This window comes from Rhipicephalus microplus, unplaced genomic scaffold, assembly GCF_043290135.1.
Source record: "Rhipicephalus microplus isolate Deutch F79 unplaced genomic scaffold, USDA_Rmic scaffold_21, whole genome shotgun sequence".
In the NCBI taxonomy this organism is placed as follows: Eukaryota; Metazoa; Arthropoda; class Arachnida; order Ixodida; family Ixodidae; genus Rhipicephalus; species Rhipicephalus microplus.
In genome coordinates, this window is record NW_027464594.1 from 4,496,058 (window position 1) to 4,521,409 (window position 25,352).

The window sequence follows — 25,352 nt, forward strand, 5'->3', positions numbered from 1 at the left end:
CTTGCTTTCAAAAGACTTACTTTTGTTTATGCCTCCTTGTCCATTGCCATTTTACTGCGGTCTTGTTTGTTGATAGGTCATTGCGGCTGTTGTTGAACTGAGGTATATATGTATTCACTTGAACCTCACTGTAGCAAAGTTGCACCTTAAAAGGAAATAGGTTCGTTATATCCAGAAATTCATTATAAAGGTTATTCATAACACTGTATTTATTGCAAGAATGCTTTTCTTTCATTTATTTTGTTATAACTGATATTTCGTTATATCTGTGTTCGTTATATTGAGGTTTGAGTTTATCTACACAAACAAGCACATGCATGCGCACACACACACACGCATGTGCTGACATCTTCATTCAGAATCGTCCCACGTCTTTCGCACTGTAGGTCAGCGCTATGCAGAGGCATCTCACCGTTTGCCAGCTGCGACACTATTTGAGCAGGGGCAGCCATCTTTCTTTAGAGGAGCGACTTCCTGTGGTGAGGGAGCTGTTTGCCAGCTACCAGCACAGTCTTCAGTTTGGTGAGTGCAGATGGATGCCTGGTGTCGTCACACCCAAGTTTAGATTGTGTCCGAGAAGACCAAAAGGGTCATCCTCAAACAACATCTTGGGACGTTAAACCCTACATATCAATCAATCAAACAACATCCAAAGCCATGGTTGGTGACCTGTGGCCCACTTAGCTGTTTTATGTGGTGTCCCATCTATGGGGAAATTGAATATTTTTAATTAACAAATTTAGCATACAGTCCTAAAATGTGCGACCTGTATTTGCTCGAATGTAATTTGACTGCAATGGTAATGCAAGTATGGTAATGCAGCCGCCGCAACCGAGATTCGATCCCGCTGACCCGCAGGTCGCGGGATCTATGTCAGGCTGGAGCGGCTGCATTTCTGATGGAGGCGGAAATGTTGTATATGCATGTGCTCAGATTTGAGTGCACGTTAAAGAACCCCAGGTGATCGAAATTTTCAGAGCCCTCCACTGCGGCATCTGTCATAATCCTGTGGTTGTTTTGGGTTGTTAAACCCCACATATCAATCAGTGCAATGACTTCAATGAAATAAAAGCACGTGGTACGATTGAGGAAACATAGAAACTGTCTTGAAATTCTGGCTTCTACTTGAAAATACTGGTAATTTGACGAGTTTGTAATATTAACTGCAAGTTTAAATGCTACAAACCTTCTGCGAAACTACCACGCATATTACAGTAAAATCTCGGATGATATGAATTCATGTGAAGCGCGCAAAATGTCCGTATCATCCCGAATTTGTACAAACCAAAACAAACAAGGCTGGTTATTAAAATGAACAAGAACTTTATTGAGGTCACCGCTCCTTGCTGAAAATGTCCATGGCGGGTTTTTTTCTTTTTTTTACTTTTCTGCCTTCGGGGTATGTCAAAAAAAGCCACCGAAAAGGAATGAAACCGTACAGCGGTTTTCTCACTCATGCTGCTCAGGGGGAGCGAAAGCGGCAAAACTAGCCAGAATTTCACTTGCTTCGCTGCCTAAGTGGGCGGAAAACCGCGCCGTGAAGTTGACATGAAAAAAAATTATTTTGAAGCAAGCGATGTGAAAACGAAAACACCAAAGCGGCCGGAAAACCAAATCCGCATGTGTCGAAAACGGTCACGTTAGTTGTGCCCCTCGTTCATGCTACCGCCGCCTTTGCTACTTTGAGAATTCATTTCATTTTATATTTCTATTTCGCACTGAATTCTAGTTATTCATGCAAAGCACTGAAAAGAAACAGCTTGAACCTTTTCGCATGTCGTTTTGGAAGATACGCCAGCAGAAACGAATTGAGCGGACGCACTGGCAGTGGCGGAGACTGATTGAGCTGGCTGTGCAAAAGCGAGACACGTTGCGACAGGCCGACTCGCTATTACTGCAGCACCTTCTTTTACATCTGCTTTTCTTGGCGATCATAATTTAAACCAGGCCCTCGTTGAAAGTGTTCCTGTCGAGGCCGTGAGCTTTGTTAGGTTGCGCGAGCAGTTTGCGATTGCGCCAGTGCAAGGCACCGCTGACGCCTTTGCTGCCATGTTGAATATGCGACTGGTTGTTTGCATAACATGGTTTGAGCTGTGCCGTTGCATGCCATGAAGCTGATAGGCAGTTCGCTATTGCGTGGTGGAAAAATTCGTGGCTTTTCCAGCCACTTAGGCAGCGAAGCAAGGGAAATTCTAGGGAGTTTTGCCGCAGTCGCTTCCTTCGATGCTAAGTATGAAGAGGCCTGTTCTACCACAAGCAAGTCGCGAGGCGCTGCTCGCGTGCAGCTGTGAATTGTGCTTTCATGTCACCCCTGGCGGCTGGGTAAACTGTTCGCATAACACCGAATCGCGGCGCATTTTAAATACTGTAGTCCATCCGAAACAACCTTAAAATTCGTATCATCGTGAAATTTGGATAAATTGTAATGTTGTCATCGAGATTCTACCGTATGGAAGTGGACACCTAGGGACACCAAGTGAAACAGACTGTTAAACCATTTGTGGTATTATTGTAGCTTACTATTTTCGTAATATTAAAGGCTTTTGGTGCACGTTTGCCATGTCTTAGGAGGTCGACAATTTCCTTTTCTTGGTTTCAGCTAGCTTACATTCGTTTGCTTTCTGCTTTGCTGTGTTGCGCTTTGTGTTGTTTATCATGCTTCAACTGTCCTAATTTACCGTCCCTAAGGGAGCGAGCTGTGAGTTGAGTTGATTGGATTTTCTCCTTTCCAGGAGTGGAGCTACTGACAACGGACTTCCAGCCAGCAGATAACTATGCCGTCCTAGCGGCCTGCCTCCTGCTTGAGCACTGGCAAGAGTCAGGTAGGAGCAGAGGACTCATTATTGCTGTGTCATTACCAATAGCTTTTTTTGTGTATTTTTTTTTTTAGTTGTATGGGATGTGCAAGATCTGCATCTGGAGTGAACCTGGTGTAGTGGGAACTCTTGCGCATGCCAGGCAAATTCCCATTTCACACCCCTTAATTGCATCTAAAGACATGTGTACCTCGCTGAAAAATCTGGGTGAAAAATATAAGCTGCTCAAGTTTTGCTGGAAGTAAAATTTTATGGCCATGATATTTCATTGTAAGACATGGCGCTGTCGCTTGACTATATATTATAGGTGAAAGATATCAAAAATAAATTTCGATTGCAGGAGAAGCTAGCCAAACCACAGATTCTTTTATCATATACAGTAGACTCTCAGTAAACGGAAATCTGTTTAACAGAACTGCTGCTTAAATGGAACAAATGCTTCTGACAAGAGTGGTTTCGTTCTTGTACTGTGTGCCGCTGTTCTTCTTTCAGTAAACGGAACTCGTGTTATCCAGAACACATTTTACTGGTCCCTTCAGGTTCTGATTATTGAGAGTTTGCTGTATTTGTTTCGTTGTCTATTGGCAGCTGCAGATAGCAAGCAGCACACTGCAGCCCTTTTAATGCTCTCACTTTTTGTGGGTGCCAGCAGACAATGGACAAGTATATGTATTTATTTATTTATTTATTTATTTATTTATTTATTTATTTATTACAATACTCACTGCGCTTTTCAGCATTACAGTGGGGGAAAGGAAAATACTAACATAGCCAACCAAAAGCAGGTACCGTATTTGCTCGCGCAATGAACGCCCGTTTTTTTTTTCTCTAAAAATGGGAACAAAGTTGAGGGGTTGCGTTTATTATGTGAGGTAAATTTTATGAAAACTTTTTCGGGAGGAGCAATAAATGCGTTAATGCAAAAAAAAAAAAAAAAGCTAGGTTTCTTAGCTTTTGGCAATTGACATACACGTACACTGTTTGAATATAGCTTCTTTGTTGCACTTTACTCATCTTCGGTGGTTGATGGCACTATCTCCTACAAGCTGTCCCTGGGCCGCTCGCGCCTGCCATAAAAGCGTCTTGCGGCTATCTTTTCTTGCAATCGTTTAACCGCGACAATGGTATCTTTAGTCACATCAAGGTGCACCCAAAAGCATGCGCTATGACGCACTTATGCGAACTTCGTGGCAACCTCGCATGACGACCGTGACGACGCTGTTAACATTGTAGCAAATATCCAACATTGCAGCAAGCTACCCCCTCCCGAAGCAACAAAACAAGCCGGCGATAACAAGATTAACTCCACTATACAGCTGCCGTCTCGCTTCTACAAGAGAAGTTTCTCTACACACTGATAACAAGCAAAGCGAGAATTGGAGGTGCTGCCGCATTGCGGAAGTCATCATGATCTTTTTTAGACAACAAGCGATTTTTTTCTGGTATTCCAAAAAAGCTGCAACGCGATAGCGACGAATGACCATATGCGACAGCAAATCCTGTCGTCGTCCGCGGTGGTTGGTGAGGGCAGTTTCGTGACCTTCGCTTGCTGTGTGCTAATCAGCTACGATGTCTCTACACTCGCACTGTTCGCGAACCCCGCTGTAGTGCACAGATAAAACGGGGACGGGTTGCGCACAGATAGAAAGAAAAACAAACAGCATAATGAGTTTTCCAACGGTGATCTCCGTTCGAAGTTTCGCCTGTTGATAAGCGGTGTGTCCAACGAGATTCTAATATACTGTGGGTCCGAGATGCGCTTCTGCGATGTTTGTGACGAGTTTAGCGCGCTATCTTAGTTCGATAACTGAACTTCCGCTTGCAGCTGCCTTAACTACATAGCGACCCGTGAACACTGAGTGAGTGCAAAAACGTCACTAAGTGGTGTGATTTTTCTACGGTTGTGCTGTTTAGGTGCTATAATGTTTTAAAAACAGTTTTGTTTTTTTTTTTTGTGACTTCCTCAATAAATTTTGTAGTCTCGGCAGGCGCAAAGATTTTTCACAGCACTTCTGCCCAGTTTTCACTAAAGATATTTTGGAATCAAATTCAAAAAAAGGATGGGGCACAGAAACTGAGTGTGATATTAAAAAAATATCAATTTTTTCCCCTGTTGAGCAAAAAACCCGCTTATGACTTTCAGTTCTCTCTGGTTATAGCAGACCCATTCAGTGTTTATGTAAAAGTCTGTTGTACAAGTACTTGGATTTACATACTTCTTTTGCAACAGACCAAAATCCTCTTCACTATGAAGGTCTGTTGTAACGAGGTTATACTGTACAACTGTTTTATCTTAATCGGTTTTCTGTAAGGATCAGGGTGACAACGAGGAAATTGAATCGGGTGCTACAGTGACACTTCAGGAAGATGATATAAATATTACCGTATTTACGCGATTCTACCGCACCCTCGATTGTAACGCGCACTCGGTTTTCACGACGAAAAAAAAAAAAGTAAGACATCGATTGCAACGCGCACCCATTTTTCTCGTTAGCCGGCACGATCACACTACTCGGGAAAACGACTCCTTTCGGGAGCGTCTTCCATTTAAATATGAGGTACGGGGGAAGCTTGTGCCTATCTGACGTGCAACGGAGCATTGCCGTCACTCTTGTTTTACCGTGGCCCGATGTCAGCATGCGAACTTGCTTCGCCCTCTTCTTCTCAACGGTTGTGGTGCCAGGCATGTCGAAGTAAAGAGGCGTCTGATCGGCATTCCCGATTTGCCCAAGCAGGTAGCCGTTGTGCTGCAAGTTTAGGACGAACCTCTGAAAACTGTGAAGCTTTTCTTCGTACTCCTCTGGCAAGTTTTGGCGCATGCCCATTCGCTTTCGGAAATCCGAATGACCGCGATGCGGCCCGATTTCCGTCTGTTTCGGCACATGCGATGACTTTTCTTTTTAGCGGCATCGTGGTGCACTTGTCAAGTTTCTGGAGTCGGCCCTTCCATGCCGTCGACGCTAATGAACAAGATGACGAACTCCTCAGCACACGTACGAAGTGCCGCACATGGGAAACACATAGGCAGAAATGGCCGACGCGCCATGCCGAAGCACATAGGGGGCGGCCATTTTGGAAATGCCAATGGCAATAGAATGACCGTATTCATTTTTTTTTTCGCACTCGATTTTAACTTGCATGCGATTTATGGACTCGCTTAACCGGAAAAAAGGTGCGCCTTAGATTCGAGTAATTACGGTAACAGAGAAGGTATATTCAATCAACTACTTCTTTTGAATACCAAAACATCATGTGGACCTGACGGTATATCGAATCAATTTTTGCGACGATTTGTGGAGTGGCTGTCGTACTACTGAGTGATTATTTTCGAGAAATCTTTAAAATGCCACTCGTTACCTCAAGATTGGCGTAGAGCAATTGTTGTCCCAATTTTTAAAGGTGGTGATAGAACAACATTGAACAATTATAGGCCTGTCTCACTCACGTCGGTATGTTGTAAAATATTTGAACATATAGTGACAAAAAATATTCGGCAATTTTTAGAACAAAATGAATTATTATGCCCCTTTCAGCATGGATTTTGCGGTGGCCTTTCAACAGTCACACAACTGGTTGAAACTACACATGACTTGTGTATAGCTGTAGATGCCTGTGTGCAAATCGATGTTATATGTATCGATTTTTCAAAGGCGTTCAACAGAGTTTCACACCGTAAGCTGCTATTCAAGCTTCGCAATGTCGGTATTAGTGAGAATGTTCTCAGTTGGATCAGAGCTTATCTAAGCAATCGACAACAAGCATCTAAAGTGGGAGATGCTATGTCGGGAAATCGGGAGGTGTATTCGGGAGTGCCTCAACGATCTGTATTGGGGCCCTTACTCTTCCTTTTATACATAGATGATATTTCATCGGTTGTCCAACCACCAGTAAAAATTGAGCTATTTGCAGATGACTGCCTAATCTATTGTCCGGTATCATGCAGAGAAGATCAAGTGAATATCAATCAGTGCTTACAAACCCTAAACTTATAATGTTCTAAATGGGGTATGGAAATTAACATTAAAAAATCCACTTACACACAAATTACAAAAAAGAAGGAAGTGCTTTCGTTTGCATATAACATTGGTGATAATATGCTGGTGAAAGTCTGTAACTTTAAATACTTGTGTGTAACTATAACAGATAAGTTGAGCTGGCATCCTCATGTCGATAACATCTGTCAATCAGCATGTCAAAAGTTGTGCTTCCTATGAAGGAAGTTACGCCGAGCCACAAAAGATGTCAAGCTGCTTGCCTACAAAACGTATGTCCGTCCAAGATTAGAATACGCTAGCGCTGTGTGGAGCCCACACCAAAAGGTCTTAAAAAATAAATTAGAATGCATTCAGAGAATGTCAGCTCGCTTTATCTGCTCCAAATATCGAAGAAGGGATTCTGTTACTGAAATGTTAAAAGTATGTAAATTAGAATCGCTGGCATTAAGAAGGCAGAAACAGAGGTTGAAACTTCTTTTTCAGATCTTGCAATGGGGGGTGAAAAAAAACAGGGATGATTATTTGAAGCATTCTTACAAAAGGTTTCCAAGAACATTATGCACTACATTCATACAACCAATACATGCTCGAACAGATATCTTCCGATTTTCCTTCTTTCCCGATGCTATAATATGTGGAATGAATTACCGAACGATATAGTGCAGAAAAGAACTTTGAGTGATTTTGAGGTTGCTCTTGATAGGCATTCTGTTGAGAATGTATAGTTATCAGTGTTCATGTATGTGTTTCCTTAGAAATGTTTCATTGGTCATAGAGATCATGTTGTAATTATATTGAGTGAAAAAGTATGTAACTGTGTTTCTCATATAATTATGCTAAATGTTACAGAGCTCATCTTACGATTTTTCAAATATTTAATTTTGTGCAACTCAATTCTTCACCCTCCCTGTAACGACCCTCAAGTGAGGTTTAACAGTATGACAAATAAATAAATAAAATCTCAGTAATATTGCATGGTACCAGTAAACATTGCCATCGGGCATCAGAACACGTCATTATCATAATGACTTTGTGGTTTAAAGTCTACTACCCATTACAAAAGGCATAGATGTTACTGCGAGTATTCTCTTCAGACCATGTAGTGGGTGCATTGCAAGTTCGAAACAATTTCAAGCACGTAATTGCTTGTGGTTTAAAGCGTGTTGCTCGGGCTTTAAGGCGTGTTACCCATTACACAAAATGCAGCCATAGTATGTGAAAGCTTCACTGACACAAGCCAGTTTGATCTTTAATCATTACATTGTAGTAATGCACAATTCACAGTTCTCGGGTAACATCCTAAGTATGCACTAAGTGGTTTAAGCAAGCACTAGAGACAGCATACCCTTAAGGCTAAGCTTAAGGGTCCTTAAATTTTTTCTACCTTGCTTAAAAGGCTAGCCAATTAATAATCCAAAATTACATCAAGTGATCATAACCATAAAATACAATCTTGCTACCATATTTAAGTAAGAACAGAGCAGCGTAAGTAAAAAAAAATGTTTTTAAAGCTATGCGTGCACATTCCTCTACTTGAATGAGTGTTCCAAGCTGCTATTTGAATTGGCAATAAAAAGTTGAGGTTGGGAAAAAGTCATTATAATTTATATCCCGCAGTTCAGCTTGCCTTGCTTCCTTGTGCTCCTCCGATGTGCAACCTTCTTTAATGTGGTGAATTTTCTTAGGCTTGGGTTTTTCTTTTCTTTTTTTGTCTTAATGCACCAATCAAGCCCTCGAAAGGTCATTTTAGACTTGTGAGAATAGTGAATTTTAGGGTCGAAGTGAATAGTGACCTTGGTTGAATAATTTTGAATTGAATATGATTAGTAAAGGAAGATAAGCATATTTTTATGGCAACTAGCCTGCACATTATTTTTAAAATTTAAACAAGGCCTGTGCAAATGCCATTCGTTTTGGTTCAAAGAAAGCGCAAACAACTTTGAATAGTAGGAAAATGTGACTTTCAGTAGAGTGCTAGTGATAACCTGTAAAATATGTGATGTTCTAAAATTTGCTATACCTAGTGCATATAAGCCAGTATAGCAAGCTGTTAAGCTTAAATAATGGTGAATAGGTGTGAATGTAATATGTTCATTTAAACTTGAAATGGGGCTTCGAGGCAGTGCGGAATTTTCCTGGATAGATGTTTATGCAGTTTAGCATTCCTTTACTGCAGTGAAACCACCTTTACAGAGGAATACTTGTGAACTAATATACAAGAGTTGTTTTCACGACGTAGCACTCTCCTGCTGCACAGAACACCTTTGACAGTTGTCACATGTGGCCTAATATACACTCACGCCTCATTATAATGTAATGGGATATAACGAAATAATGGATATAATGAAGTAAATGAAATTCTCCTTGAAAGCTTCATTGAGAATCATGCATTTTAAACCTCGTTGTAATGAAGTAAAATGGACCGGTAAATGGGTATAATGAACTAAATTAGTCTATTTTAGTCTATAAAAAAAAAACCTGACCGTAGTGTGTTGAGTATATCGTTTTCTGCGGAGATTGACGCTCGTTTGGCGCGGCTTTTTCAAACCTCCCGCACCGACCTTACAGCCACGCCCCATGCGGCCGAGAGAGCCGTCCTCCTTACACAGCCAGCGAAGAGGATTGAGGAAGCGCTCAGCGGGTCACATGACCAAGAAGCGGCGCCGCGGTGCAAAGCAATTTTCTCTCATGGCGGCAACGACTGCGTCTCCGCTGCTACCATTTCATTTCATTTATTTCATTTATTGAAGCCTTAAGGGCCCGGAGGCATCACATAAGGCGGGGGCAAACTATATATGAGGGACTCTTAATCACACAAACGTCGAAAAAGGAAGAAAAGACGAAGAAAGGGAGAAAGAACATCTCTAAGAAAGGAAACGAGCAAGCAGAAAAAAAAGAACAGCTACCATAGAGCGGAAATAATACAGCAATATACATAAGTAATCAGCATCATAATGCATGAGTCACTAAAAGTAAGTTACTAACATGGTTCAACTAGGAATTCATTTCAATTTAGGTCAGATGCATTGTTATTTTTTCGCGAAAAGTCGTGCGGTCGATGGACGAAACAATTCTGTCGGGGAGGGTATTCCACAGGGTTATTGCATGGGGGAAAAAGAGTCTTTCATTGATGATGTGCGACACTGAATGTGTGCGATTGGTTTGCTGTGGCTGAGGCGCGGCGAGATTCGGGGCGGTGGTTGAAGTCGAGGGTGCCTGGCAAGTGGGCGATAATAGAAAGAGTGAAGCAAACAGAGACGCGAGATGATTCGACGTAATTGGAGACATGGAAGGTCAAGTGTGCGTTTGAGTTCGGTGATGCTAAATTTACGCGAGTAGTTTGACGTTATGAAGCGAGCAGCGTGATTCTGGATGGATTCTAATTTGTAGGTGAGATATGCTTGTGAGGGGTGCCAGATAGATGAAGCGTATTCCCATTTAGGCCGAACGTATGTCTGATATGCAAGTTTTTAATAGCGGGTGATGCAGATCTGAGATTTCAGCGCAAAAATCCAAGTGCGCGCGAAGCATGTGCGCATATTGTTTCAATGTGAGCGACCCATGATAATGACGATGTCAAGTGAACGCCTAGCTACTTATAGCAGTCTGTTCGAGTTATTTCATTCGAATTGACATGATATGCGAGAATAGCGGTGCTGCGTTTACGGGAAAAGGACATGGATTGGCACTTATTAAGGTTAAAAGGCATGAGCTATTTTCCACACCATGCAGCGATAGTGTCAATGTCTTCCTGAAGATCAGTGGAGTCGCTAGGCTTGTGAATGGCATTGTAGATGATGCAGTCATCGGTGAAAAGTCGAAGTCTGGTTTTTGTGTTAGATGGCAGGTCATTGACGTAGATAAAAAATAATTCTTTTAAATAAACAGGCTTATCCCTGTCCCCCAGGGATAAGCCAGCTCCCTGGGGGACACCGGATGTAACACCAGAAATTTGTGAGTCATGAGAGTTGGCAGTTGTGTATTGTACGCGTCTTTTCAAGAAATGTTCTGTCCAAGTAATCAGTTTCAGGGGGATTCCAAGAGCAGATAATTTTGCAAGCAGGTGATTGTGTAGGACACAGTTCAAGGCCTTGGAGAAGTCGAGGAAGATGGCGTCAATTTGTAGATGATTGTCCATGTGTTGCAAGATATTATCGGTGAATTCTGAGAGCTGTGTTTCACACGATAATGGTTTTCTGAAACCATGCTGGTGCGCATAAAAAAAGTTAATTGATTCAAGGTAGTTCATTAAGTTGTTGCTATAATGGGACAGCTTTCTTTTTTTTTTTTCTCTCTCTCCGCGTGTGGCCTTGAAAGGAGAAGGGTCTCTACGAGCAGAGACGGAAAAGGGAGAAGCGTGGCACAGACGCGTCGCAGATCGGCATTTGAGAGAGAGCAAACAATCCGCCACAGTTTTTTCTTTCCTTTTCTTTTCCTTCTTCGCGCCCAGCGTTGAGAAGTGCCGCTGCGGGATTGGGCATGGTGCTGAGAGAATTTCCGAAGCGCGGTATGTTCCAATTAACCGTCGCAAGTGCTTGCGCGTTCGAATTACAGGGCGTTTTCGCTCATTGGAATATACATAGCTTTGACGGGACCTCAGGGTGAGTTCGAATTACCCAAAAGTTTGAATTAATGAGAATCGACTGTGTTGATTTTTTGTGGCGCGCGTGGTAGAGTCACGGTACATCAGGCCACGAGGCAGTTTCCTTCTTTGCATGCTTATAGGTGTGCGCCCATATGAGTATACATTGCCACAAACTGTTATAATCGATATAATGAAATGGATATATCAAAATAATTGTGGCTCCCCTTCAACTTCATTATAACGAGGTTTGAGTGTACATCCATTCGTTCCTTTTGCATACTTGAAAAGTTTCAACAGTTTATATTTGATTTCAAGCGAATTTGAGTACAGTAGTATTGGTTCAAACGCTCCAAGCATTCGAGTATGTGAACAAGGCTAGTCATTTTATCTTACTTCTTTTCTTAGTGTCTGCATTCATACCAAATTTCTCTTTGTAACATTCTGCTTTTGCAAAGTGGTGCGACATTGTTGGTTACACGGTTATGTATGGTCTGACGCAGGTGATTGTCGCCTGCTGCTGCGTCTCGTGGTGGCCCTGGAGAAGGCCCTGGTCTACAGTCCCTCCTGCTTTCAGATCAAGCTACTCTTGCTCAAGATCTACGGCCGCATCGGTATGAAAGCAAAAGCTGCCTCAAAACATGGATTATGCGTGTGCAATAGTCTGCGGAAAGATATATCGATCCATTTCAGTAATGCTACGCGTGGATGCCAGTGGTGAACCTTGCGTAATTCATAAGGAAAAAGATTGGGGGACATGGTGACGGTGTAGAACCAAAAAGCTGACCACGAAGTTCGGGGAAAACGAGTGTGTTCATTCACTAGATGGCGCAATAGCGTTTTTTCAGGTCAAGGGGAAACACTCAGATACAGCTCTTGTGAGGCTCTTTTGCAAATTTCGGCAGCACAAGATGCGACTGCAAAGCGTTCTTTTGGGAAAAAATTCATTCAGTTGTCTTCATTAGTAAAGGGGTTCACAACCACGTTTCCAAGAAATCATGGATTGATCTCAACATCGAATTGAATTGTCTCACAAATGGATCACCGCAAAACATTTTTGAGAGCAAGAGTAAAGTTGTAGAGTTTTGTTGCATGCTTTCTGCACTTTTCTCTCACCCTAGCGAGTGCACAGGGAGCGATGGCACGGGGAGACAAGAAGCTACATCACGCATGCTTCATGAAATATGATCGCTCTTCCAGCTGGGATTCTGGAGAGCGCTAGTGCTATAGCTGCGTAATTTCAGCGGACTCTGTAGTGTGGCAAGCAGTGCATGGCAGCACCTCACAGAAAGAAGGGCATCTGATCGAAACGTCGCTCTTGGCTTATGCCAGCTATTTACCTATAGCAGCAATCTGTTGCGCAATGAAATATCCACTCTTATGACAGCCCTCCGGAAGCGCGAATATGGGTCGCTGTACGTTGAGGAGGCACTTGAGAAAGTGGGGATTTCATGCTTTGCTTACGAACACTTTTTGCTGTGCCAGTGTATTTACATAACCATAGGGTGACACATTTGGTCTTAATTTGAAATCCATAGTAGAGGAGCTGGCCTAGAACCGAACACTATCATATTTACTCGCATAATTTGTGCACCCATAATATTTTGCCAGCTTTACTAAAAAAATATTTACTTGCATATTTTGCGCTCTCCGATCCGCCCGAGCCAGTTCGCCAGCATGCGCACGAGGATACTGGATTTTTCTATGCTTTGTATCGGCGGGCCGGGCACGTGCATTAGCCGAGCAGGCCAGCACATTCAAATGGTCTATGAGTGTGAAGTCTCTTCTTCCATGGACTTCCCCTGAACTAGGGTCCCTAGAGTATCGTACTCGAACACTCAAACTTGTTGGCGGGTCACAGTCGTGCTTGAGTGTTTGCCTCCCTTTGTCTTCTCATCTCTTGCACCGTGAGAATGTACACTCGCGTCATAGCACAGACAACTTTCTGCATTGGAGGTGTGCAAGGGCCTGCCACGCCCACGTCCGGGTTAGCTGTTTTTCTTGTTCTCTGCATCCGTACTCGAACACATGCGTAGTTGATTTCAGAAGCTTAAGTTTCGCCATCCGTCTGTCATGGTTTCACTGTTCCCTTGCGATGGGCTACAATAGTTTTATGTATGGCAAAAGTGAAGCTCACTGTTCTCAAGTTTCTGGAAGAAAATGGAAACCATGTTGCTGCCAAGCGCTTCTGTGTGAAGTTCTTCAGCGTGCAACGATCAACAAGATCTGTACGGGAGAAAGAAGAGTGTGCCCTTGCTAATGGAAGTTTTCTGCCATTAAAAAAGGCCTTTTCAATTATGTGCGAACGCTTAGGCTCTGCAGTATTGTCATGTCATGGAACCTAGTTTTTCCCAGCGTTGTCAAGAAGAGTTTCAAGAACTAGAAAATGGGGCATTCGAATGCGCTCAGCGGAACCGAGGACGATGCGTTTTAGTTGGCAGGTGACAATCACCGCCACAATGATTCTCAATCGAACCTTTCGATCAGCGATCGTGACCGGATCTGACGTTACAGTGCGTGCTAATTCTGATGATTAAACAAGTGCACTTCGTTTGTGCTGCAATTTATTTTCTTTTTATTGCGATAGCTATTATAGGGACACTCTCTACTAGATTGTGCTGCCGGTTTTGCCATCATTCACCGTATATGCATACGTATCTATATATATGAAACACAAGAAAGAAGAATAATCCAGGAAAAGACTCCCAACGCGTGGGATCGAGCGCCCGATCTCTTGCTTGCGAGTGTGAAGCGTTGGCCACTGAGCCACGAAGGAGCTCCTCATTCAACATTAGAACAGCAAGCTATTTATATCTACCACTTACCGCTGCCGATGGCAATGATGGACGTGCTGCTCCAGTTGCTCCGAACTGCTCCAAAAGAGAAATGCTGCTTCGTGCTGCTCTAAAGTGCAATATGTGTTAGTAACTGCTCCCAACCTGCTCCGAAATGGCATAGGGGAAACTAAAACAATGAAGTTAAACCATGTGACCATCGAGCAAGCCTAAATGAAAACAAAAATAAGCTGTATACTGTCATATAGTATACAGCTTGTATAGTAGCTGTATACTAGAATATTGAGAATGCTAGACTACTCACATTTTCATATATATTTGATATGGTTGTGTATTTGTACTTTAATAACAGACTATTTTGGTGAAATGCATGCGAGACTTCTTATTCATACTAGCCGCTCCTGTGAGAACTTTGATATGCGACTGGTTACGTTTAGGACTTTTATCAGCTTTGACCTCGTTTATGTCACAAGAACAAGAATTTGAAATTTTAGTTCATTTAGCTTATTTGATGTTTGAAAATTTCAATGCTGACTACTTTTGCAAAATATAAAAACACTTACTTGGTGTTCAGAGACCATTCATTTATTATGATTCTTGCAATTTGAAGTGAGTATTGTATGTGCAGTATGTTTGATAGTATATATTAAGATATGTATATGGGAACTCCAGGAGTCGTTTGGAATATTTTGCTTTAAGCTTCAAAAACACCAATAGCTGCTTTAGGCTAGTATTTTTTCTGCTCCAAAAACAATAAAGGCTGCTTCAAAACACCATTTTTTCTGCTCCATAATCTGCTCTAAAAATCAAAATGTCACTTCCATCACTGCGATGGCCATCTCAGGGGAACTATCATGTTTTCAGCACTACCAGCGAGATGGCGCAATAAGCGCTTGTCGCCAGATCGTGACTATGCGGCGGCGCACTTTCTCATTTTCTAAATGTAATTTGCCTCGCGGAGAGGAGGGCTGGACGCTCACGCGTGTGCGCGCTTATCTTGCGGTGCGGAAAATTGTACGCCTTGGGCTTTCACCGAACAATTCTGTTGTAGTTACCGGGTGCTCAAAGGTCACTTCACTCTCTGCACAGTCTCCGTTTGCAAAAAGGGCATGCTTTTCAGACAGCGAAGTAGCAGTTGTGACACTTATTCGCATTCATCTGTACCTGTGAGTATGTTTTGTGCATCAGTTATGTGTGAGAAACGTGGGCACATTTCGATCTGCTTGCCATTCTTCTTGTGACCTTCCAATTTGTTGCTGTTGCGTTCATTGCTTTGCCTTTTCAGCAAAGCTGTAACTTTTTTAAATGTACATATACTTGCTGCATTGGAACTATTGCACATCATTTTGTATGCATTTTGGCCCATTTTTGCAGAGCTAGCTTTTCCGCGCAGCTTTCAAGCACTGCCATAAAACCACTTTGGCACGCCGAAGGGTTCATGGAAAAAGAACTTTTTTTTTATGAAGTATGCTCCGATTTCCCCACCCCTTTCTTTTTTCTGTCTTGCGATTATGGGAGTGTTGACCTACATTTGAGTTTACTTACAGTCATGTAAATACGGTAGCTGCAAGATTTGGCTGAGCTGTTCACCGCAGTGTCGTCTTTTTATTCCTATACGTTTTTTTTTTTTTCTCACCTACCGCAAGGGCTGGTCTGTTTAAAGGGGTTAAAAAGATTAAAACCGTCCTGTTGTCATAACATCACTCTAAATGAATGACAGCCGCTGTCACTAGAGATACTCTCCTTCTTTGCCTTGCATAGCGGCAGAATTCTGACTGTTGCTGCATGGTGGAGCATACTAATGATAAAGAATTTAGGGTCTAATTATAACGAAAGGAATTTTAACTTGCGTGATAGATTTGAATGAGGGCTGGGAGATAAGGCAGGGCAGGTTTCACTTGTGCCAGTTTAAGTGGATTATAATAAACTGCTTGCCAACACCTTTATCCAGCATAGTGATAAAGAGCCAGTTGCAAGGTCCCTTTATAGATTTGCCTTTGGCTTTTGCCTTGTGCAACCTGTTGAAGAACCCCAGGTTGCTGAATTTTCCAAAGCTCTCGTGGTTTCGGCACATTAAACCCCGGATATTAATAGTATCAATCTGCCACTCTGAGTGCATGCACTGCTGCATCTGTTGCTGCAGGTTCTGCAGCCGCGTGCCAGAATTTTGCCGAACTACTCGACATCAAGCACATTCAGCACGACACATTGGGGTGAGTGTACGTCCGCCTCATTTTGACCCCACATGAAACATGGTCCAGCTTCATTGCAACAGTATACTTGCAATTGAAACTAGTACTGGTAGTTTATGGGAGAATGTAGCGTAAATTGCACTTACATTATCTATTCTTTTTTTTTTTTTCATGCCCTATATTTACATTTGTGTCTCTGTAGAATTATTTGCTGTGTAGAAATTCTGTCGCTCAATGTGGAGTTCACCGATTGTAAGGAGAGTGGCACTACCTCATGAATCAGAATGGAAACTTGCTATTCCCTTTTTGTTCAGAATCGCCTTAAAGCACGCATCTACATTTTAGAAATTGAGTAAAGTTTTGTATTTAGCAGAAATCTTGTTGTCAGCACAATTTTCATGAAATGCATCCTCACGTGCGAGGGTGATATTCCTCAGTTGAGTGAAGAATCATTAGCACTGTATGAAATATAGGGCTGATAAGTGTTAATAAGGGAGGATAAATTTTTTTTCGTTCATTTTTCATTTTATTTACCCTCAGGGCCATATGGCATTATAGAGGGTAGTGGAAATGAAGTTTACAAGGAAAAGGAAAATACAGCATGAGAATATACAGCATAGAAAATACATATTATACAGCAGAATGTACAGCAGAGAAAATACAGCATGAGAATAAACAATGCAACAAACAAAAATAAAAAAAGTAAAGAAAAACTCCTGATTATACAAAAGTAGCTGTGCAACAACGGTGAACATAATACAATTTTAAATAATGTTTAGCTCATACAATACTGAGTAATGTTGGACGGAAAATATTGTTATTAGTAACAGTGACGATGTCTTCGGGAAGGTGGTTCCAATCTACTGATGTACGATGTATAAATGATCGATAAAAACACTGGGAGTTGCAGGATGCGATTCCAACCTTATGACAATGGTCGATGCGATGGGATATGTACTGAGGATTGAGGATTAGTTGGTTATGTAGGGTGGAATGATGGAATAATTTGTGAAATGTACTCAACTAGATATTTTCCGACGGGATGCAAGGGAAGGAAGGCCTAGGCTGGATTTCATTGAACTGATACTGGCAATGTGATTGTAGTTAGAAAGTATGAAACGGGCGGAGTTATTCTGTACGCGCTCAAATGAAGTAACCAGGTTATCATGGTAAGGATCGCACACTGATGATGCATATTCAAGTTTGGAACGTATTAATGTTTTGTACAACAGAAGTTTTAGTGCAGAAGGTCCTTTTGAAAAGTTACGACGTATGTAGCCTAACATGCGATTAGCATTATTAGTAATGTATGCGATGTGGGGTGCCCAAGATAAGTTAGATGTGATAAGAACGCCCAGGTATTTATACGAGGAGACTGGATCAAGCGGTACGTTGCTTAAGTAGTATTTTGGTGGGGTGTTAGCAGATCTAGTTACGCACACTACCTTACATTAAGCGATGTTTAAGTCCATTCGCCATGTGCTGCACCAAGCTGCTACTGTGTTAAGGTCAGATTGGAGGCTTAGACTGCCATTATTACTGGTTATTTCATGAAAAATGACGCAGTCATCTGCAAAAAGATGAATGTTAGAAGAAAGTGAAGACGTGAGGTCATTAATATAAATTAGAAACAAAAGTGGACCAAGAACTGACCCTTGCGGTACACCTGAGTGGACCGCAGCAGATGACGAACTGTGATTGTTAGCAGTAAGGTATTGAACACGGTTAAACAAGAAACACTCAATCCACTTGAGTAAACAAGTGTCAATATTTAGTAGGCTCAGTTTGAAGAGTAGTAGTTGGTGACAGACTTTATCGAAAGCCTTACTGAAGTCTGAAAAAATGCAATCAGCACATAATGAACGGTCTTAAATCTGATGCAGTTTGTGAGTGAAATATATGAGCTGTGTTTCGCATGAAAAATGTTTGCGAAAACCATGTTGTGCTGGTGTAAAAAAAGAATTCAATTCAAGGAAGTTAATAAGGTTAGTGAAAATTACATGTTCTAATAATTTACAAGAAGTGCTTGTTAACGAAATAGGGCGATAATTTTTCGGATAGTGTTTATTACCAGACTTGAAGATTGGGACCACCCTCCCGATTTTCCGTTGTTTAGGAATGGTTGATGTATCTAAGGACTGTTGAAAGATTCTTGTTAGTATCACTGAACTGTAAGTAACGGTACGGTGCTTTTCAGAAATTTGGTACCAATATTGTCATGGCCAGGGGATGAGTGAATGGGCAAGTTATCTATGAGTTTAGTGATACCGGAATTATCAATGTAAATTGGTGGCATGGCAATATAATTGAAGTTTTGCACATGGGGTTGGATGACGTTATCAACTCGAGAAAAGTTTTTTAAAAGTGTCATTAAGAAGATCGGCGCACATGTCAGTAGGAACTGGATTGTCAAAATTATCTACTAGAACTATGCTGTTATCTCGTAAAGGTGCCAAAATTTACGTGCCAAAATTTACGTACATTATTTGCAAGCATATCTGGGAGAGTTCGAGAAAGCCAATGTAATTTAAAGGATTTTAAGGCGGTAAGGTAAGCGTTGTGCGCTGCTTTGTAAATCGCCCAACGGTCTTCAGAAGGTGCTAGTTTTGCTGATCTGTAAAGTCGTTTTTTACGGTTAGATAGGCGTTCGATGTAGGTGTTGTACCATAGTGCCTGGTGATTAGAAATGATGGTTCGGTTAGGAATGTATTTCTTAGTAAGTTCGTCTACTTTTGCAGCAAAAATATCCCAGTTCCATTGTACAGAGCGATCAGTGAACTGCACAAAAAAGGAAGCAACGAAGTTCGACAGGTCGTCATTAATGGCATCAAAATTTGCATTACTGTAATCGACTATGAGTTTTTTCACTTTGGTTCGTTTTGGGGGTGGCATTTTAAGGTGACTGCTGACCAGTGGCCAAACCAATTTAATTCATGGTAAGCTCATATAACCAAACGTTTAAATTCCTCTGTCTCTTTCGGTTTGTATATAAGCAATGAGAGGTTGTTCATGTAAACTTCAATAGAATACTAGAACCCTTCAGGTGAAGCACCTTAATTGAAGCAATTGAAAATGAATGACTTTTTTTTTTTTTATTATTGCAAGCTACCTGGTCACGCCAGTGTACCTGAAGGCAGGCCATTTCCAGACAGCCAATACTAACATGCACACTTCATTGAAGCTCTTCACCGGTAACTTCAAGGATGTAAGTGGCAGCACCTTCTAATCATTGCTTTCTCACCCAAGCTTTGTGACAAACGTATGCAAGTCCTGTTTGTCAACAAATCGTTCCTGCCCTTACTGCAACGTTAATCAAATAAGTAGTCTGCCGTCGTCTCTTCAGCAAGTTTTCTTCTACACGAAAGTTTGCCTGCGAAGGAATAAACACATCTCCTCCAATGTTTGCCAACCTTTCATTTGTGCATCAGAGCAACCAGTTTTGTGTATGCTGTGCACAAAGATTTCGTTAAATTGTACTGTAATACTAAATTGCTTCACTATATCAAGAATAGAAATTCGTGGCTGTTAAATGGTGCTAAGATTGGGGAATGAAAGTAGTGTGTTACTTGATGGATTTCGTTAACTTGGAAACTGCGGAACAAACTTTGCTAAATCACAAAAGCAAGTCCACTCAAACCTTACTATAACAAGGTTGAAGTAAGTTTGTTATATCCAAAAATTCTTTTGTAAAGGTATATTCCTAACATTGTACCTGTTGCAAGACTTTTTTCATTTACTTCGTTGTAACTGATTTTTCGTTATATTGAGGTTTAAGTGTATGTACATTGTTTTAGCGATGCTGAGATTGAAAAATGGAGATGGTAGTGTTGCAAATTTTCTGAGATTTAAATTATCAAATTGTGCTTTGTATTTAGGTAGATTAGTTTCTCAGTCTGTCTTGGGCAGCAAAGAAGGACAAATTAATAAGACCTGTTGAAGATTCCTATTATTACTAATGTTATTGCAGACTACAGACTACCTCATTGCCTGCTACAAGTATGGCTCCTTCGCAAAAGTGAGTAGTGTTGGACATCTGGCCTCTTGCTAATGTGTTTACACATGTGTTGCGACTTGAAGCTTGTTCATTGCATGCATTGCACCCTCTTGAATGCAGTGTTAGAGAAAATTCATTAAAAAAAATTGTAGGACCCTAAAGCTTTGCCTTTAGGAGTTGAACGCGATATCAACATCCTGTTCCTAGTGCGTATTTGGAACACTTAGTGCATGAAACCTTTTCGAATTTGCTATGCACTGGCTATACGTGGTCTTAAGGGAATATGGGAAGTAGTGTGTGTGCCTTTTGTAGTGGGGTACCGGCTTTCAACCACGTAGCCATTATGATAATCACATGTTCCGACATCGATTGGCAATGGACGCTTGTGCCACGCATTATTACTGCAATATTTCATGTTGCAATGCGAAGAATGTATACAAGATGCATGTGTTTGTGAAGCATGAAAGCTACTTCCACTGCATTTCTAAGCAGAAGAAGTTTTTTCACTGTTTTCACAAGCAGAGGCGTGGCCGTGTGGTAGATCATCCGCTTGCTAAGCAAAGGACCTGGGTTCAATCCCCATTCAGACCCAAACAACCCCGGTTCGGTCTGCACTCTGCTCCAGTATTTTTATCATTTACTTATTTTATTTGCATCGTTCTCGATTTTTCGGTCACTCATAAGATGATTTTTCGCTCGTAACCAACAATGCCAACATCGACACCAGAATTTCTGTGAAACGAGTTAAAAAAAACAGTCTTGTAATTAAAAATTAACCAAGCTTTCAACTTTTGGTGTTCACTAAACTTCAGCAATCATTACATTACTGACATCAGGAAGTTAATAGTTGTTGATAGCGGACAAATTATTCTCTTTTTATAAATGATCCTTAAACTGGATTATGTGTTGCATGTAGGTCATAATGTATGTATTAAAGGCATTCCTATTACAGTTTCATTAAAAATTGAAAATCAGCATAATGCCGGGACTTTGTTGCTTTAAATTAATGAAGGACAAACCTCACGGAATGAATTTCTGGCATCTGAGTGGCAAAGTTCGTATGGCCGCTGGAGTACAAAGTTCAGATTCACACTACCGATCCACTAGTTTAGTATATTTTAACCTGCTGTAAGAAGCGTTGAGCGCGCAGCAACCTGCCCCAACCAATCAGGAGGCACCATTTCTGGCCACTGCCTGCGGAAATCAATGGCATTGTCACACTTTTTTTCCCTGATAACATTTTATTTTCATGAAGTGAACATTCAAGCTGATTGGTCTGTACGGACACCCCCCACATTGTGTTAGCACAATGAACTGCGCACATTGGCAGCAGCACAGCGCTGTTTGCCACTAGATCGTCGTATAAAGGTTGGTGCAGGAAAAACGAGGTGGCACAGCTCGGCACATTTCTAATGCCCAAACTCTATCGCTGTGCCTTGCTCTATAAGAGTTGGCTCTTACAGGTGCAACACCTCAAAGCTCTGAGAAGCACGAAGATTTGAATGTGGAATGTGGGCATTGCCTTTCAGATTCAAGAGATGATGAGGTTTCGTGAGCGGCTGAACAACTCTCTCCACTTCGCTCTGCTGACTGCCGAAAAGATGATCTTGGAGCTGCTGCTTGAGGCTAAGAGGTGAGAGTGCACGGTAGTGCATGTTATTCCTCTCATCAGTGGCAGCTGAATGTCACATTGCTCGAAGAGAAACCTTAGTGTCTGGACAAACAAGCATAGGTGCCGAGCCCCCTGAATCTTTAGTGAAACTTACTTATTAGAGTCTGCTCTGCTGTTTTATAAGTTAGGCATGACGTCTAGAATTTTTTCCTGGCACACTTATGGTGGGAAACTTTCTGATCTGTGCTCTGATTAGGCAATTGGCGTTGTCCTACAAACTCTGCAGAATTAAAGGCAAGAGTGCCACACCCGTGCCAATGTGATACGATTCCCCATTTTTGTGCCGAGCTGAGCCAAAACCATAAAATTTGCTGAAATTGAACCACGCTGTGCCAAAATGCCTGACCAGCTTAAACGTTTTCTCAGTTGGGCTGATTTCAGCAAGAAATGTAGCTTGTGTCATCAATCAGTCTAGAGATCCAAGCACGCAGACCCTAACCCACGGTATAAGATTGTGAAACGTGATCAACCTGATAAAGTAACATTGTCGTGTACCCATCGTTCGGCTGACCATAGCGGATGCTCTATCAGTAGGACGACATAACTTCAAGACAAAAATGCGTTGCTGTACCAGAGTCTCTAGTTGGCAATTGCATCTATGGCATGTCAGGAACTATTGTGGGAAGCAGATGTTGGGTTTCACTGTACGCTTACAAACTTTATGGGCTGCAAACGCCGCAGTTGCCAGCGACCACGTTGGTTGCCACGGCAACGGCACATGCGATAAATATCCGGTGCCATCGCCAGGCCAACGGGTGCGTGCTGTTACTTTACCTAGTCAAATGCACCTTAAAAGCGAGCAAAGTTGTGCCCTGAAACCTAACCTTGTCATGTAAAAAAGAGGGGAAAGGGGGGGGGATTGGCAGGGTTGTAGGGGTTCAAAAATTTTTTTGGCCTTGTTCCAACCTGTGCAGAAGGTCGCATAAGCTACTTTCGCTGGGGTCCTGTAGAAATGCGTTTCAAGATTCGGAAAGGGCTTTTAGCATTAGACGGAACATAGCAAAGTTTGGTCAACATGTGTGTGCACCACGTAATTGGAAGTACTAATATGATTGCTGCCATTCAAAACTGTTACTGGATATCATTTAGAGCACTGTATGATATTTTTGTAGCCCCCAAAAAATGAAACTAGATTGTACACCAGTTTGTTTTGCATTTTTCACTACCTCTACTCCTCAGTTTTAAAAATCTCCCGAATCTCAAGGTCGCCAGCTTGACAGATCCACATCCGATTCCTCAGAGCCCGTCAAAAGAATAGACAGGTGTAGCAAATATTAATGTGGACTTTTTCATTGTTTGCTGAATGGGGCGGCTCAAATTATTACTTTAATTGAAAGAGCACTGTTCATCTTCACTCGCCACAATTTAGGGGAGGCTGAATGGTTTGCACCTTTTTTTTTAATGTAGCCTTTTTTTTTTTCATACTGCTCTATATTTGGATTTCAGTGCTTCAAAAGTAACATCTTGCTGCTCCGAAAATTGCTCCAAATTTTATTTTGTCTGTTGCACTACTGCAAATTGATAAAAACATAGGCTAAGGGAGTTAATCGATATCCATGACCCAGAGGAGTTTTTCGTTCCTGCAGTGCCCGTCCAGGGCCTGCTAGCAAACATTCACACTGCTGTCTTTGGTAACATTGTTTTTTCCCCCCATCTTTATTCGTCATACCATGCAGCCAAGAAACCCTGAAGCAGACGCTCGCGGGCATGGAAATTGATCCAGTAAATGGTACGTTTTTTTGCACGCTTGCATGGGTTGTCTCGTGTTGCTGTCAGTCCATTGCCTTGTACGGTGTTGTTGCTGCATGCCAAGCCCATTTTAACTCCTTGTCCAGACAGGCAAAAAAAAATTTTACTCGTATAGCTACTGTCTGCATATGCCATCACTTCATTGTTTTGTTGTGCACTACATGAAACCTGTGCAAGCTAACTACACTTCTGCAATCTCTGCTGCAGATAAGACAGAGTGGAGCGCGCTGACCGACAACCGGGACGTTAGGATTTTCCGAGAATGGGGCGCCACTCGAAGGTCAGTCTCTCTGAAGTCTCGTGTTATTCAGTTGTGCAGATTTAGACTTCTTTTATAAGCTGATTCAAGCTCAAATGAAATATTCCACTTTATAAAAGGCAAATCTAAATTTTACTTCTGACTGCTGACAAAAGTGGGCTCTATGGATTTTAGCCATAATATAGATTTGAACTATCTTTGTACCAGCCATAAACTACAAATGCCAGCCTGTTTGTCTCATTATTATCTTTTTTTATTTTATTTTTATTGTTTTGATCTCTTTTGTTTCTGTATCATCTGTGCAAACAATAATGGCATAGCCATAGTCATGCACCTGTGAGTACTGGATGTTTTACATCTAGTTAGTTTTCCTACCATTCACTGATTTTTTGTGAGCCCATGCAATATCTGACCAGACACGCTTTTTCATATTTGAAAAATTAGTAGGACGCATTGCAAGAACTCTTTTGAAACGTGTTCAAGTTTAAGTTCACCGGTTATTATTATTCTCTTTTTATTTCACAATCCTTTTGAGGGTTGCAAAGTTGTAATGTATTAAGTTGGTATTACCTCGATTCCTTTGACACCAGTTGCTGTTTTCTTTCTTGCTGCATATGGTGTTTTGTCATTTCAGCTATTAAAGTTAACTGTTGTTGTAAGGAAGTCTGCTACAGTGGATTAGTAGCTACGATGCTCGTCTGCTGACCAGAACTTTGCTGGTTCGATCCTGGTTGCAGTGGTCGCTTATTAATGAATGCAAAATGGTAGAGGCTCGAGTGCTGTGCTATGTCGGAGCACTTAAGGGATACCAGTTGGTCAAAATTTCCAGAGTTCTACACTGCGGAATCTCTCACAATCATAGTGTTTAGAGACATAAAACCCCATATATTATTCTTTTAACTATTGTTGTTATAAATGCACTGACAAAAGGATTGTTCCAGTAAATCTCCCTGTGTTCAGCCAGCAACCTTGGTTCGATAATACATTGGAATCTCGGTAAACAGAAATTACAGAAGTACATTCTTTGAGTTTAGTTGGTTTTTTATTTTGGTGCTGCACCCATCTATGTATTTCAAACAAAATTAAACTCCTGTCGAACGAAGCATATTTCCCAGTTTCTTCAAGTTCTGTCTCCATGAGATTCCACTGCACGGTAATCATTTCACTTTTTGGCATTCTATGTCTTGTTATTCTAGCACTCTCTCACATCCACCACTTTTTTTTTCCTTAGAAAACTGCTGGACGAATACCTGGAGCGGACGCGACAGGAAGAGGCAAGTGTGCTTTTCTGTTTTTTT

General features: G+C 41.6%; 1 protein-coding gene across 1 annotated transcript in view; it reads left to right on the forward strand.

Moving 5' to 3' along the window:
• The window catches only part of LOC119169857 (phagocyte signaling impaired), a 98,923-nt gene that overhangs the window by 39,341 nt on the left and 34,230 nt on the right, over positions 1 to 25,352 (forward strand). Inside the window, exons 11-20 of the mRNA XM_075883760.1 lie at positions 387 to 522; positions 2,733 to 2,822; positions 11,897 to 12,007; positions 16,332 to 16,401; positions 19,486 to 19,585; positions 20,348 to 20,395; positions 21,904 to 22,007; positions 23,723 to 23,775; positions 24,003 to 24,075; positions 25,286 to 25,328. Of these exons, the coding sequence (XP_075739875.1) occupies positions 387 to 522; positions 2,733 to 2,822; positions 11,897 to 12,007; positions 16,332 to 16,401; positions 19,486 to 19,585; positions 20,348 to 20,395; positions 21,904 to 22,007; positions 23,723 to 23,775; positions 24,003 to 24,075; positions 25,286 to 25,328 (828 nt within the window). The remainder of the gene's footprint in view (positions 1 to 386; positions 523 to 2,732; positions 2,823 to 11,896; positions 12,008 to 16,331; positions 16,402 to 19,485; positions 19,586 to 20,347; positions 20,396 to 21,903; positions 22,008 to 23,722; positions 23,776 to 24,002; positions 24,076 to 25,285; positions 25,329 to 25,352) is intronic.